We start from the raw sequence: 17,407 nt of genomic DNA, 5'->3' as shown, positions 1-17,407 counted from the left end.
CATAACGATAAAGTTCCTCCTAATTATATTGTGTGGACCTACTGAACCTTACTCTCAGAGGCTCACTTTGGCAGGCTAATAACTCAAACCCTGTGTCTCTTGTTTCTGATGTTCTGGTTGCTGCATCATTTGTCAGCTCAGGCTTTTGTTTTGTTTTGTCTGTGAAGTATTTAAATGCTCCCCTGCTACCTTGCACACTGATTTTGTGAGTCAGTAGAAACTTGGGCTTGTAATCTAACGTTGAAGATTCATCTTTCTGATTCAAAACAACTTACCCTTGATCAATTTTAATGGACTCAAGACCATAGATCAATAGGAATTGATTGAACCCAGTAGAATCGTTCAGAGAATCTCTGGTGTTGAATTACAAAAATAGAATCCTTTATAAGGTTTATAAGAAATTAGAGTTATAACCCGTAGAGTTGTATGTCGATGGTCGGTAACTGCTTACCTGTAGTGAGTGTGTAGTTATCTGGAATAAGTTGTAAATTGTATTGAGTAAGGAAACCCACTCCATGCTTTCCTGGAGCTAAAAGGCAGGTGAATTGGGAAACCTTTAACTTTGTGACACCTCTGGGTTCTGTGGGGTTTGATCTCTGGCCAAACAAGCAAATAATCATTTTATTATAACAATAGGACAAGTGGCAAAACTTGATTCTGAATTAATAATGTGCAAACTTAAACTAAACATGATATTAGAACATAAAACAGTACAGCACAGGAACAGGCCCTTCAGCCCACAATGTTGTGCCGAACATGATGCCAAATGAAACTAATCCCTTCTGCCTGCCCTTGGTCCATATCCATCCATTCCTTGCATATTCATGTGCTTATCTACAAACCCTTTAAATGCCCCTATTATATATCTGCCTCCACCACCACCCCTGGCAGCACGTTCCAGACTTCTACTGTCTGTATAAAAAAAAAAGCTGGCCCCTCACATCTTCTTTAAACTTCCCCCCACCCACCTCACCTTAAATGCATGCCCCATAGTTTTAGACATTTCCACTCTGGGGAAGAAGATTCTGACTGTCAACCCTATCTATGCATCTCATAATTTTATAGACTTCTATCAAGTCTCCCCTCAGCTTCCACTGCTTCAGAGAAAACAACCTGAGTTTTTTCCAGCCTTTCCATCTGTGAATGAGAGTTTTGCCATGTGATTGGAGACTTGGTAAATGAAGCCTCTGCTCTCTGGAGTTTAGAAGAATGAGAGGTGATCTCCTTGAAACATACAAGGCTGTTAAAGGGCTTGACAAAGTTGATGCTCAGAGGATGTTTCTCCTTGGCTGAGAAATCTAGAAGAAGGAGTATAGCCTCAGGATGAGAGGTTGATCATTTTGAACCACGGTTAGGAGAATTTGTTCAGCTCAGTTGGTTGGTACTGCTTACATCACAGGGTTGCAGATGCTCCATCCTGGAATATATCAAAGGCTGGAATAGGGAGCAGTAAAGTGAAGTTTGGTCGAGGATTAGCCGTGGCCGTGTTGAATAGTGGAGCAGGCTTGTTGGAATGGAATGGTCTAATCCTGCTCCTCTCTCTCTTATGTTCATGTTTAGACTGAAATGTGAGCACCTGAGTGGGAAGTTTGCAAGATGCAAAGCTGGGCTGTGTGGTTGTGAGTGAGACTGTAAGATAGTGTGGTCAGATGGGCAGAAAAAGGGCAAGAAATTCAATCTGGAGAACTGTGGGGGTGGCTGGGGAGCGGGGGTGGTGGCGAGTGCTGAGGGGTGATGCATTTGGGCTGTGATCAGGGTAACGGAACACATGATAAAACACTGGCACCTTGAGAAGTGTAAAGGACCAGAGAGGTTCTGGAGAGGACATCCTCACACCCTTGAACGGAGCATTACAGGAAGATAAGATATTTCAGAAGGTATACACAGGCTGTGTTCCTTTATTAGCCAAGGGCCACTAGCAGAACAGATAGATTGCATAGGCTGGAGTTGGTTCTTTCAGAACAGAGGTCCTAACTTATAAAATTATGACAGGGCTGGGTAGAGGAGATAAGGAGGATCTATTTACTTCATTGCTTAGTCCTTTGAGTATAGCAGTTGGGACATCATGTTGAGGTTGTACAGAATGTTGGTGAGGCAACTACTGGAGCACTGGGGCCAGTTCTGGTCGCCCAGTTATAGGAAGGATATTATCAAGCTGGAGAGGCTTCAGAAGAGATTTACCAGGATGTTGCCGGGTATGGAAGGTTTGAGTTATAATGTGAGGCTGGATAGGCTGGGACTTTTATCACTGGAGTGTAGGAGGTTGAGAGGTGAGCTTATAGAAGTTTATAAAATAATGAGGGGTATAGATAGAGTTAATGATGGTTGTCTTTTCCCTAAGTTGGGGGATTTCAAGACTAGGGGAACATTTTTAAGGTGAGTGGAGAAAGATTTAAAAAAGACACGAGGGGCAAATTTTAGACACAGAGTGGTTCGTGTGTGGAATGAACATCCTGAGGAAGTGGTGGATGTGGGTATAGTTACAATGCTTAAAAGATATTTGGATAAGTACATGAATGGGAAAGGTTTGGAGGGATAGGGGCCAGGAGCAAGCAGGTCAGACTAGTTTAGTTTGGGATTTTGGTCGGAATGGACTGATTGGGCCGAAGGGTCTGTTTCCGTGCTGTGTGACTCTACGAGTGAGGCCAATAATAAGGGTATAGGGATTACAGTAATTAGTAGAAAGTTTAGAAGGGATTTGAATGTTTTTTCACCCACTGGTTGGTAGGGATCTGAAACTCTCTGCTTATAACAGGAGAAGAGGCCGAAACCATCCGTTTCAGAGCCATAACCTATAGGGTTACAGGCTGAGAGTTAGAAAGTGCGTTTAGACAGGATGGCGGCTTCCTGACTAGCACAGATGCGATAAGCCAAATGGGCTTTTGGTTTTCTGTGAACTCCTTCAATCTAGGTACGTTAGTAGTTTTACTGAATTTCGCTGCAGCGTGTCCTGGCAGCAAATCCCAGTACAGGCACAATGCCCCGGTACAGAGGAACCAACCAACTCAGCACTATCCCAAGGGCTAACACACTGAGATCACCCAATCATTTTATTTGACCTTTCACTTTGAACAGATATTTTGCAGCCGCCTTTGATAATTCAAGATCGCATTGAATTGAACCGTCTTGTTCATCTGCGCTGTGTGGTGAGGACTGGGGAAGCTAATGAGATCCTGTGGTTCGAGAATGGGTATCCCATTAAAGGTGGTTACATCTACGAGATGTCCATTGACAACAAAACTCTGACTATAAATGCTCCACAACTTCCAAGCTGTGTGCTGTATACCTGTGTGGTCAGAAACAAAGTCAGTGAGAACAGGAACTCCCACTTGTTCCTCATAGAAGGTAAGTTCTCGCTGTAGGTCCTGGTCCATGTTCCTGGGACCTGTGGTCGGGATTTTAAGACATGTCACATATTACATCTCAGTTTCTTAAGAAATGATTTTGATTCTTTCATTTTGGGTGTCTCTTTATAGACCAGCATTTATTGTCATTTATTATGGACCAGACCAAACCCCCTCAAAAATATTTTAAGAAGGTAGCTTAGACCCTAACTTTGAGATATTTTAAGGGCAGATGTAAAGTGTCCCAGATGGAATGCGACTGGTCAAACTACTCGACATTAAGCAAAACACAATTTATTTAAACACTATAGTTAAGATACAAACAAAAGAAAGAGGAATTTAGAATAACTTAACTATTGGACAACTTAACCGAACAATTGATACAGTATGTATTACTAATTAACTGTTCCAATATAGTAACATCCTGTGAACACACCCCTCGGCAAAAAGGCAAATTCAGATACAAATTTTCACATGCAGTTCTCCAATCCAGGAGGAAAAAAAAATCAACAGAAAATTCAGAGAAAGTAGCAGCTAGGAATTGTCCACTGAAACTTCCAATTCGATTCAGACTCCAGTTGCTTTGCTGCTACTAAAAAAAACCCCCAAAACCCAGAAATCTGGATCTGTGAGAGCTGACCACACACCCCCACGCTGTTTCCATTGTTCCAACTTACAAAAATAACACCCAAGGCCTCACAAGCGGTTTGTTTAAGCCGTCTTCAGTAGCCAGTTTGGGACCTCTGCCTCTTCAACCTTTCTTCAAAACAAAACACCAGGACAACATAACCTTTTAAAGCATTGTCAAATGGTCCCTAACTGCCAGTAGGGTAGTCTGCAGGTACAGCAAGTAGTTGGGAAAGCTCATAGAATGCTATAATTTATTGAGTGGAATCAAATAGAAAGTAAGGGAGGTGATGCTTCCGTAATACAGGGCACTTTTTTTTTAGTCATTCACAGGACAAGGGCATCACTGGCCAGGCAGCATTTATTGCCCATCCCTAATTGCCCAGAGTCAATCACATTGCTGTGGGTCTGGAGTTACATGTAGGCCAGACCAGGTAAGGATGGCAGTTTCCTTCCCCAAAAGACGTTAGTGAACCAGATGGGTTTTTCCCCAACAATTGACAATGAATTTATGGTCATTGTTAGACTCTTAATTCCAGATATTTATTGAATTCAAATTCCACCATCTGCTGTGGCAGGATTCAAACCTAGGTCCCCAGAATGTTATCTGAGTCTCTGGATTAACAGTCCAGCGATAATACCACTAGGCCATCACCTCACTGTTGAGACCACATCTGGAATACAGTATTGGTCACCTTATTGAAGTAGGATGTAAATGCATCAGAAACAGTCTGGAGAAGGCTTACTAGTCTAATACAAGGAATTGAGTGGGTTCTGTTACAGGGTAAGGTTGGCTTGTACCTGCTGCAATTTACAAGAATGAGAGATGACTTGAGTGAAACACACAAGTCCCTGACAGGTCTCGACATTGTAGGTGTGGACAGGATGATTCCTGGTACAGGAGTATCTGGAACCAGGCGGTCACTGTTTTAAAATCAAGAGTTGCTCACTTAATACATAAATCTCTTGTCTCGGAGAGTTGGAACTCGGTTCCCAGAGAGGCAGGGGAAGAAGGGCCTTGCTGATAGATTCTCAGTAAGGGGGTGGGTGGGGCATTTGGGGAGTGTTGAGAAGGATGTCGGGGCAGAGAGCGACTACAATCTTATTAAACGCCAGAGCAGGCTCAAGGGGCTGACTGGCCTACTCCTGTTGCTAACTCAGTGTAATTGAAGTGCCACAGTCCCCATTGTGTAAATACAGCCCAGTGCCATTAGGAAAGGACTTTCAGACAGGAGCTTGTGATCCGATATTGGTCCAGGGTTAAATCAGTATCTAAGGCTGTTAGTATTTGCAATAACATTACAGTCGGCAGGGCTGAAGCTAAGATCACAAGATTACTCTTCATCCTTCCTATTAATTAAACAGGTATTGGTTCTTTAAAGAGAAAGTTTGGATTTAACGGGACATCTGACCAGTATTACAGAATGGGGAAAATATCTAGTATGAGACCAGTGCAGTGTTACATTCCTATCGTGAACACAAATACACCAACTGTATGACAGAGACTGGGAAGGCAACATTGTGACTTCTTCACTGGAAGATAAAACTATGTACTGTTGTGGGGATGTTCGCCAATGATTGCACAATGTTCAGCACCATTCCTGACCCCTCAGATACTGAAGCAGTCCGTGTCCAAATGTAAAAAGATCTGGACAATATCCAGGCTTGCGCTGACAAGTGGCAAGTAACATTCGCGCCACACAAATATCAGAAAATGACCATCTCCAACAAGAGAGAATGGAATCATCACCCCTTGACGGTGTTACCATCACTGAATCCCCCACTATCAATGACCAGTGATTACCGTTGACCAAAAATTGAACTGGACTCCCCACATAAACACAGCGGCTACAAGAGCAGGTCAGAGGCTGGGAATCCTGTGGTGAGTAACTCACCTCCTGACTCCCCAAAGCCTGTCCCACTGTCTGCAAGGCACAAGTCAGGAGTGTGAGGGAATACTCCCCACTTGCCCCTGGATGGGGGCAGCTCCAACAATGCTCAAGAAGCTCGACACCATCCAGGACAAAGCAGCCCCCGCTTGATTGGCACCACATCCACAAACATCCCACTCCCCCCACCACCGACGCTCAGTAGCAGCAGTGTGTACCATCTATAAGATGCTCTGCAGAAATTCACCAAAGATCCTCAGGCAGCACCTTCCAAACCCACGACCCACTTCCATCCAGAAGGACAAGGGGCAGCAGATACATGGGAACACCAGCCCCCTGCAAGTTCCCCTCTGAGCCACTCACCATCCTGACTTGGAAATATATTGCCGTCCCTTCAGTGTTGCTGGGTGAAAATTGTTTAACAGACCAATATCAATACATTGAATTAGGAGCAAAAGACTGCCAGAAATTTGAAAGGGTTTTAATGTAAATCTATAGTTTAGCAAAAACTACCAGCTTCTAACCTTCCCTTCTGGACCCTTTCCCTTTCCAGAAGTTGACACCCAATTGGGGAAGAGTCCAGTTGGTAAATACAGAGTGCAAGAGGGATTCTCTGCCTCTCAGTCAGCTCCCAAGCTGCTCTGTTTGACCCTTAAAGGGACCTGTATTTCTGACACTGTCTGTGGATAGACAGCAGAAAGCAGCTCAGCACCTCCTTCGCCAGGGTACTTAGGGATGGGCAGTGAATTCTGGCCAGCCAGCGATGCCCACAACCTGTGAATGAATATTTTTAAATCTGTGCTCCAGTCGGTCTGGCTCGCCCTCCACCACCGCTCCCCTCCCCCCCCCACCCCTGCCAAACATTGGTATGTAAGCATCAGAAAGATGAAGACCAATTTCTCCATATGGAGCCCAGGGTGCTATTTGGATTGTGTAGTGTAAAACTCACTTGGAAGGAAAGGAAGATAAAGAATCACTTAATTGGCAGGCTGGGAATAGCCAATTTCCCTCCATTGGCATCTCTTGAGGGCAATAAATATCCCTGGAATGTGGAGCTGCAATCTCCATTCAAACAACAAGCATGAAATGAGAGTGAGAACAAGGGAAGGTTTTTATTTTATTCACTCATGGGAAAATTAACATATTTAAAAGACATCTGGAAGGGTACATGAATGGGAAGAGTTTACAGGGATATGGGCCAAATGCTGGCAAATGGAACTAGATTAATTTAGCGTATTTGGTCAGAATGGACCATAGGATCTGTTTCCATGCTGTACATCTTGATAACTCTATGTCACTGGCCAGGCAGCATTTATTGCCCATCCCTAATTGCCCAGAGGGCAGTTAAGAGTCAACCACATTGCTGTGGATCTGAAGTCATATGTAGGCCCAGGCCAGGTAAGGATGGAAATTTCCTTCCCTGAAGGACATTAGTGAACCAGATGGGTTTCTCCCGACAATTAACAATGGATTCATGGTCATTGTTAGACTCTTAATTCCTGATTCTTTATTGAATTTAAATTCCACTATCTGTCGTGGTGGGCTTTAAAGTTCAGTGGTTCATGTGACTGTCCTCCTGGAACATCGAATTGAAAAGGATACCTTGTGGTTTATGAGGAGATGAACTGATATCAGTTTCCTGTTTCAGAACTGTTGCTGCTCCATGAGTTCTCTCTCGTGAGCTCCGTTGTTGCCCTGGTCAGCACATCAATGTCCTACGCTGCCGAGGCTTTCATCCTGCTCCATGCCTTCCAGGTGTACAAAGGTAACACACACACACTTCCTGCACCCATCTGATGATGCCACTACACAATTTTGGATAGTGTAGAAGATTATCAAAGCATACAGAGGGATAGAGATCACTTTCAGGTATGGGCGGAGAAATGGCAGATGCAGTTTAATCTGGGTAAGTGTAGATGCTGCACTTTGGGAGATCAAATGTTAAGAAAAGGTATACAGTTAATGGCAGGACCCCGAATAGCACTAATGTACATAAGGACCTTGGGGTTCAAGTCCACAGCTCCCTGAAAGTGGCTGTGCAAGTAGATAAGGTGGTAAAGAAGGCATATAAGAACATAAGAACTAGGAGCAGGAGTAGGCCGTCTGGCCCTTCGAGCCTGCTCCGCCATTCAATAAGATCATGGCTGATCTTTTCGTGGAGTCAGATCCACTTACCCACGTTCTCACCGTATCCCTTAATTCCTTTATTGTTCAAAAAAAATCTACCTTTTCTTTAAAAACATTTACTGAAGTAGCGTCAACTACTTCACTGGGCAAGGAATTCCATAGATTAACAACCCTCTGGGTGAAGAAATTCCTTCTCAATTCAGGCCTAAATCTGCTCCCTCTAATCTTGAGGCTATGCCCTCTTGTCCTAGCTTCACCTGCCAGTGGAAACATCCTCTCTACTTCTATCTTATCTATTCCCTTCATAATTTTATATGTTTCTATAAGATCCCCCCTCAATCTTCTGAATTCCAATGAATATAATCCCAATCTACTCAGTCTCTCCTCATAAGCCAACCCCCTCAACTCCGGAATCAACCTAGTGAACCTCCTTTGTACCCCCTCCAGTGCCAGTACATCCTTTCTCAAGTAAGGAGACCAAAACTGCACACAGTACTCCAGGTGTGGCCTCACCAGCACCTTGTACAGCTGCAACATAACCTCTCTGCTTTTAATCTCAATCCCTTTAGCAATGAAGGACAAAATTCCATTTGCCTTCCTAATTACTTGTTGTACCTGCAAACCTACCTTCTGTGATTCAGGCACAAGGACACCCAGGTCCTTCTGCATAGCAGCATGCTGCAACTTTTACCATTCAAGTAATAACCCTTTTTACTATTACTCCTACCAACATGTATGACTTCACATTTATTTACATTGTATTCCATCTGCCAGACCTTTGCCCACTCACTCAATGTCTCTATGTTCCTCTGCAAAGTTTCACAGTCCTCTGCACACTTTGCTCTGCCACTCATCTTAGTGTCATCTGCAAACTTTGACACCCTACACGTGGTCCCCAACTCCAAATCATCTATATAAATTGTAAATAATTGCGGTCCCAACACCGATCCCTGAGGCACACCACTAGTCACTGACTGCCAGCTAGAATAGCACTCATTTATCTCCAGTCTTTGCTTCCTGTTAGTCAACCAATCCTCTGTCCATGCTAATACTTTACCCTTAACGCCATGCATCCTTATCTTATGCAGTAGCCTCTTGTGCGGCACCTTGTCAAAGGCCTTTTGGAAGTCTAGGTACACCACATCCACTGGGTCCCCATTGTCATATGGCATGCTTGCCTTTATTGGTCAGGTAACTGAGCACAAGAGACAGGAATGTCATGTTGCAGCTTTATAAGACTTTGGTTAGGTCACACTTAGAGTACTGCATTCAATTCTGGTCACCACATTACGGGAAGGATGTGGAAGCTTTGGAGAGGGTGCAGAATGGGTTCATCAGGATACTGCGCAGATTAGAGGATGTGAGCTATAAGGAGAGGCTAGTAAAACTCGGGTTTTTTCTCTGGAGCTGCAGAGGCTGAGGGGACACTTGATAGAAGTCTATAAAATTATGAGATTCATAGATAGGGTTGATGGTCAGAATCCTTTTCAATGTCTATAATTTTATCAGCCCTATCTAAAACTAGGGGACACATGTTTAAGGTGAGAGGGGGAAAGTTCAAAGGAGATGTGAGGGGCAAATTTTTTACACAGAGGGTGTAGGGGTCTGGAATGCACTGTCAGGGGGGGGGGGGGGGGCAGATACAATAGGGGCATTTAAGGGGCTTTTAGATAAGCACATGGATGTGCAAGGAATGGAGGGATATGGGCTAAGGACAGGCAGAAGGGATTAGATTCATTTGGCATCATGTCCGGCACAACATTGTGGGCCGAAGGGCCCGTTCCTGTGCTGTACAGTCCTATGTTCTATATTGCGAGTTCTGTTAACTCTGTGAACTGAATGATGTGGATTCATGAAAGGGAAATCATTTTTGTTAAATCTGTTCAAGCCTGCTGAGGAATTAATCATTCTGGTGGTGAAGAAAAACTGTGGGTGCGGTGTATTCAATTATTTTCAACAAACACTCAATAAGGTTCCTCATAATTTCAGAATGGAGATCAGTAACTCGTGATGTTCCGCAGGGATCAGTGGGATCATTGCTAGGACCTTTGTTGTTTGTAATGTATAGAAGTGATCTAGAGGAACATGTAGATGGTTTGATTAGTAAGTTTGTGGCTGACACCAAAATTGGTGAAGCTGCAGAAAGCGAGGAGTACTGTCAAAGGATACAGCAGGATATGGATAGATTGCAGATTTGAGCAGAGAAATGGCAGATGGAGTTTAATCCAGAGAAATGCAAAGTGATGCATCTTGGAAGATCAAATTCAGGTGTGAATTATACAATAAATGGCAGAACGTTTAGGAGCTTTGACGTACAGAGGGGCCTGGGCGTACAGGTCCACAGATCCCTGAAAGTGGCAACACAGGTGGATACAGTGGTCAAGAAGGCACACAGCAAACTTACCTTCATCGACCTGGGCATCAAATCTAAAAGTTGGCAGGTTATATTATAGCTGTATAAAACTTTAGTTAGGCCACATTCAGAATATTACATGCCATTCCGGTCACTACACTACCAGAAGGACGTGGATGCTTTGGGGAGGGTTCAGAGAAGGTTTACCAGAATGTTGCCTGGTCTGGAGGGTTTTAGTTATGAGGAGAGGTTGGATAAACTCAGATTGTTTTCACTGGAAAGATGGAGGCTGAGGGGTGACCTGGTAGAGGTCTACATAATTATGAGAGATACAGACAGGGTGGATAGTCAGAGGCTTTTACCCAGGGTGGGAGTTTCAATTACAAGGGGGTACAGGTTCAAGGTGAGAGGGGGAAAGTTTAGGGGAGATGTGCGGGGAAAATGTTTTACACAGAGAGTGGTGGCTGCGTGGAACACACTGCCAGTGGAGGTTATGGGAGCAGGTACGTTAGCAAAGTTTAAGGCATATCTCAGTAGACACATGAATGGGAGGGGAACAGAGGGGTAGAAACCGCACATGGGCAATAAATAGCAGGTCTAAATAAGGATTAGAAAGCTATGCAGCCTCTGGGGAGGGGGGGCACCGAAGAGCCTGTTCCTGTGCTGTATTGTATTATTGTATCGGGTACCTGTGCTCAAAGGTAATGCCTTCATGGAGGTCGAGCATTGGTAAATAGCAAAGAAACAACAGGATATTTCCCATTTGGTATCAGAGCACTGCAGGGGTCAGTACGTGGCTGTTTCTTTTAGCTGTTTGACACGTTACAGTAATGACTTAAACACGGGAAGTGAGATATCTGAACTTGCTGCTGACACAGAGTTAGCTGAGAAAGTGAGTGATGAGCGGTGGCAGAGGGGAAGTTGAATGAGGGAGCGAGGTGATGGTTGATGGAACTACGATAGGCCAACATGTGAAACGTTCCACTCCTTGGGAAGGGGAAGTGATGGGAGACTGGGAAATGGCTACGTTCAGAGGGACCAGGGTGTCATAGAGTCATACAGCACAGAAACAGACCCTGTGGTCCAACCGGAAATGTATCACAGTGAGTTAACACCTCATGAGGAAAATACGTAGTACATTAGCCTTTGTTCCAAGCAGGTGATGTTACGATTTACTGCAGTTATTGAGATGAAACCATGCCTGCAGTACTGTGTCCAGTGTGGGTCTCCTTACCTACAGAAGGACATTTCTGTCCCAGAGGAAGTGTTACAGAGGTTCCAGGGATGAAGGGACAGGCCTGTTGGGGGTGGGGGAATGGGGGGAGGAGATGGAATGGACTGGGGCCCAATTGCCCGGATGTCAGAAGACGGGATGTAATCTCTGGAACAAATGAAGTTTGGAAGGGGCTTGACAGGGGAGACGCTGAGGGGCTGGTTCGCCTGCCTGGAAGTCTAGAGCTTGGGACTTGGGGGTTCACACAGTCTCAGGGTAAGCCCTGGACTGTCTTCACTCAGAGAGTGAGAAACCTGTTCAGATCTTTACCTGAGGGAGCAGTGGGATCTCAGCGAGCAAATAGATTAAGATCTGTGATTGGTAGAGGAGTGGGTGGGGTGAGCAGAATGATCACCGGTGGCTCCTGTTTCTGATGAATCTCTCTCTTACATTTGCTCATATTTCTAGTTCACAAGAGACATGTGATACTCACTTCTGCTTTTGTCTTCTGCCATACGCTCTCCTCCATTTCTCTGCTGATTTCCACCCTCCTCTGTACTCTAGATTCAGGTAAGTCTCCTGTTTTTGTTATTATGTGAATTCACGCACCATACATGCACATGCACGCATACACAGGTACACACACGCACACACACACGCACACACACTCACACACACACTCACAAACACTCACTCACACACGCACACACACACACACACACACACACACACTCTCACACACACACTCACATGCACACACACTCACACACTCATGCACACATTCACACACACACGCACACATACACTCACACAACACACACACACACACTCTCACACACGTACACACACACACACACACACACAGGTATACACACACACACACACACACAGAGATACACACACACACTCTCTCACACACACACAAACACACACACTCTCTCACACACACTCACACTCTCACACACACTGACACACACACACACACTGTCTCACACAAACACACACACATTGACACACACACATTGACACAAACACACACAGTTGTCTTTACACACACACACACGCACACACACACTCACACGCGCACACACACACACACACAAACATAATTACCTGCATTTATATAGCACTGAACTAACTCCACAGAAGCCAGTATCCCGTCACCAAGTCTCCCTTTATTTACATGTGGAGAGTGTTTGACACTGACCCAACCCCCTCAGAGCCTGCTCTCAGAGTGAACAGAACCCCTGACACTCCTGTTTCTAAAGTTTTGGAGAAGATTTGTAGCTCGGGTTGTGGATGAGATTGTAGACTTGCTCGCTGAGCCGGTGTGTTTGATTGCAGATGTTTCATTTGGGAAGCCAAACAGAGACAAGCCAGGGAATTCCTGGAGGCCTGGCATTCCAACCGGAACTCCATCAAACAAACACATTGAACTGGACCCAATATACAAGCCACTGAGAAACAGAACTGGAAGTGATGCCAACCACTCCAGCAAAGCGAGGCATACAAATAACGAGCGGGACAGAACACTGACGCTTCACCAGAGGCGCACTGACCATGTTCCCTCGCTGGGTGACAAAACGTTTGCAACCAAACCCACCGGCTCAGCGAGCAAGTCTACAACCTCACTCCTGTCAGCCAGGGCTCCCTGCTTGGCCCGGGATAACTGCCCAAATCAGGGAACTCATATTCTATAAGGTCCACCTGGCTGACCTTGTTACAATCACTACCAGCACCTCATAGGTTTCTCAGGACATCCCAGAGCGTGAGCAGTTTGTCTATGTGGAGCTGTAGGCAGAACACAGGGAACAGCAACTGTTTGACCAGGTCACCTGGGTGTGGCTTCAACAGTAAGTGGACCAATTACTCCAACAATAGTTTGTGAATAAGGACCTCGTTATCAGATCACCCAGGACTGAGACCTGATGGAAAAAGACCTGTTTTATCAGTATTTTGTTTCTACGTGATTAATATCAGTAATTTGCCCTCGCCTCGTCTGTCCCAAGCCCCTAGGATCTTCTAATAATATACAAAAACTACCCGGAAGTGTCAGCCCTGATAACAAACTGGAGTCAGTCATTACCTTTGTAAGACAGTCCTGTTATTCTGTGGTTCAGTCTGGTGTCCAACATGCACAGAGCGGAGCCTCAGAGACACCAAATCTGTCTCGGTGAGTGTGAGCTGAAGGGTAAATGTTGGCCAAGAGAATGTCCCACCCTCCCCACCTCCCGCTTCGGCCTGAGGTTAAACCACCACCAGTCATCTCTGTCTAGAAGCTGATGGCCTAGTGGTATTATCGCTGGACTATTAACCCGGGGACCCGGGTTCAAATCCCGCCATGACAGATGGTGGAATTTGAATTCAATAAAAAATATCTGGAATTAAGAATCTAACAAAGGCTGTAAATCCATTGCTGATTGTTGGAAAAACCCATCTGGCTCACTAATGTCCTTTAAGGAAGGAAACTGCCATCCTTACCTGGTCTGGCCTACATGTGACTCCAGAACCATAGCAATGTGGTTGACTCTGAACTGCCCCCGGGCAATTAGGGATGGGGCAGTAAATGCCGCCCTCAGCCAGTGAATGAATTTAAAAGAAGTATTAAATGATAGAGCAGCCCTGTAGTGGTTTGGGACTGTGATGACTTTAGCTTTATTATCTGATAGTGTCTGACAGCCATCGACGCTGCCAGTTTATCAGCTGACCCAAACTGTTAGTCCCAGCAGTCAGGGAATGTGGCTAAGGACTCACTCAAGATTATATCTAATATTTGGACCTTAAATCATAATCATCTGACTCTGAGGCAAGTGGAGACTTCAGGTTAATCCTAAAGACCAGGTTTTCTTCTGTTACAGTCATCTACATCTCACACGTCCTTTTGTCCTTTTCCAGGTTATCCTGTAGCGTACAGAATGATTGAAGGACTTGCATTTTTCTTAATTTTACCAAATGTCTCTTTCGTTCTCTTCTATTTCCTGAAACCTGACAGTCAAGAGAAAAGACCGTTTGTGATCAAGAAAGGTAAGATTCAACAATAACCTTTCATTTGTGATGGTGTTTTTCCAGATATCCCGTTTCTCACCAACACAAGGCATGTTGGGCTGTTAAGCAGAGACCAGAACTTGGGAGTTTTTAAATTAATTCAGGACATGAGTTTTATTTGCTGCATGTGCCTAAAGACCTTGAGAAAGCAGGGCACGTAGCAACAGGCAGACAGGATACAGTGGAGGATTTTAAGTTTCATACAGACTAGCGCATGTCAGAAAGTTAGTGAATTTCTTCAGTGTGTTCAGGATGGTATGTCCCCTAACCAATAAGACTGCATGCCAGTTTAGATTGTACAATGTATAAGTTAGGCTGACAATAATTAACAGCTTAACTAATAGCGATCATAACATGATCAAGTTCAACGTAGCGCTCGATAGGACGAAATGCAAAATAGCCTCTCAGATTCTAGATTAATGTAAATTTAACATTGATGAGATGAAACAGAGATTGTTTGTGGTAAACTGGATAAACCCCATCTACACTTCCCACTGCCTCAGGAAGGCAGCCACCATCGTCAAGGACCCCTCCCACCCCGGTTATAATCCCTTCCAACCTCTTCCATCAGGCAGTAGATACAGAAGATACACCAACAGGTTCAAGAACAGCTCCTTCCCTGATGTTATTAGACTGATTAATGGACCTCTCTAATTTCAAATCTGATGTGGATCTTGCTTTGCAGACCCTCCTGTGCAGTGTAACCCTGTACGTCTCGCTCTAAGCACCCTATGATGTATGTTCATGTTTGCTGTGATCTGCCTGTACTGCTCACAAAACAAGACTGTTCACTGTACTTAGGAACATGTGACTACAACAAATCAAATCAAATCAAGCCTGCTAATGGATAAAATGACAGGAGAAAAGTGTTGCACACAGAAACCATTTATACCCCTCAGGCATGGATATTCCACTCTCCAAACAAAAAATCCACAGCCATGATTGAATCTTAAACTAAAAGGTGATGCAGGCAAAACTGCTCAGATGCTGGGGAATGAGAGAAGAGAATGTAAAAGACAGAAAAGGTGAAATAGCAGAAAGGAAGAACTACAAAAAGGCAAGGACGAAAATTCAAAGAAACTTGCAAGGAAAGTCAATACCAAGGGAACTATTTTGGAGGTTTAATAGGAACACAAGGATGGTCAGAAACAGTAAGATTGCTGAAAGGGACTGCAGTGCACACAACGAGGGAGTTGGTGCTGTAGCATTAATATCACTGGATTAGTAATCCAGAGCCCCAGGCTAATGTCTGCGGGCTGTACAAATGAGGGCTTCTGGGAGATTCAATTTGATGAAGAAATGATCTCAGACATTAATCAAATCTGAGTAATGGTGACCATGTCAATTATTGCATTTATTGCAAAGACCTGAAAATAAAACAAGAACTGCAGATGCTGGAAATCTGAAACAAAAACAGAAACTGATGGTGAGACTCAGCAGGCCTGGCAGCAGCTGTTGGAAGAAAGCAGAGCTAACGTTTCAATTTGGTTCGACCCGAAATGTTAACTCTGGATTCTCCCCTCAGATGCTACCAGACCCGCGGAGTTTCACCATCAATGTCCGTTTTTGTTGTTGTAAAGACCCATCTGGTTCACTAATGCCCTTTAGGGAGAGAAGTCTGCCATCCTTACTCGGCTTGGTCTACATGTGACTCCAGACCCACAGCAATGATGTAGACTCCTGGGAAAGAGCTTGGCAAGTCATACAGTCATAGAGCTGTACAGCATGGAAACAGACCTTTCAGTCCAACTCGTCCATGCTGACCAGATATTCTAGATAAATCTAGTCCCATTTGCCGGCATTTGGCCCCTATCCCTCTAAACCCTTCTTATTCATATACCCATCCAGATGCCTTTTAAATGCTGTAATTGTACCAGCCTCCACCACTTCCTCTAGCAGCTCATTCCATACATGCACCACCCTCTGTGTGAAAAAGTTGCCCCTTGGGTCCCTTTTAAATCTTTCCCCTCTCACCTTAAACCTATGCCCCTCTAGTTTTGGACTCCCCTACCCTGGGGAAAAGACCTTGGCAATTCACCCTATCCATGCCCCTCATGATTTTATAAACCTGATTTCTTTTTTAAAGTCTGCTTCGTTAATGTCTTTTGGAAAGGAAGTCCTATTGTGTCAATGGCCTAGAGGGCCATGAGTTCAGGGGCAATTAGGGATGGGCAACAATTGCTGGCTTAGCAGCAAAACCTACCTCTCATCAAAGAATTCCTACAGAACCACGGGGTTACAGGGATTAATCCAGGGTTCCTTGGGCACAGTAGTGGAGCAGTCGGTGATAACTACATGAATGATGCTCAGTGGGGAATCTCTGAAATTACTCTTTATGGTCATTGCCTGGTATTTTTACAATGCATATGTTGTCTGCTAACTGGGAGCTCCCCCACATCTTATTCCTGGCCAGCATCGTGATTCTGAATGGAACCACACACTACAGTCAACAGTCCACTGTCCAATCACTTGTCACATGGTTGTGGTAGAGTGATGTTTTACTGAATTTGAACTGTCAGCTTTTGTCTGCGTTAAAATCTCTCTGCATTAAGCCTTCTGATTCCTTCCATCCACAGTCCGTCGTAACTTCTTTCTGGTGAGCGGAGCTATAGCAATAACCATTCCACTCATTCCAATTAACAGAGGACTATATAACGGTGAGTGTTGCAGTAAACAGCAGCAAGGTTCAGGACTGGTTTCTGTATGTTGTGAATGATGTAAGCCAGTCCTAATCGTTGCAATCAGACAGAATGGTGAAATACTAACTGTAGGCATTGTAATGAGGTCAGCCAACTCTTAGAATATGAGT

The 17,407-nt window shown here is 44.5% G+C and overlaps 1 protein-coding gene across 1 annotated transcript in view; it reads left to right on the top strand.

Annotated features, from left to right (window-relative positions):
- The window catches only part of LOC125486986, a 33,122-nt gene extending 15,808 nt beyond the window's left edge, over positions 1 to 17,314 (top strand). The window contains exons 2-6 of the mRNA XM_048616697.1: positions 3,076 to 3,345; positions 7,509 to 7,625; positions 12,022 to 12,123; positions 14,449 to 14,577; positions 17,175 to 17,314. Of these exons, the coding sequence (XP_048472654.1) occupies positions 3,076 to 3,345; positions 7,509 to 7,625; positions 12,022 to 12,123; positions 14,449 to 14,577; positions 17,175 to 17,314 (758 nt within the window). The remainder of the gene's footprint in view (positions 1 to 3,075; positions 3,346 to 7,508; positions 7,626 to 12,021; positions 12,124 to 14,448; positions 14,578 to 17,174) is intronic.
- The last annotated feature ends 93 nt before the right edge of the window (positions 17,315 to 17,407 follow it).

Source organism: Rhincodon typus, chromosome 35 (assembly GCF_021869965.1).
Source record: "Rhincodon typus isolate 14 chromosome 35, sRhiTyp1.1, whole genome shotgun sequence".
NCBI lineage: Eukaryota > Metazoa > Chordata > Chondrichthyes > Orectolobiformes > Rhincodontidae > Rhincodon > Rhincodon typus.
This window is presented reverse-complemented; position numbering and strand designations above follow the sequence as displayed.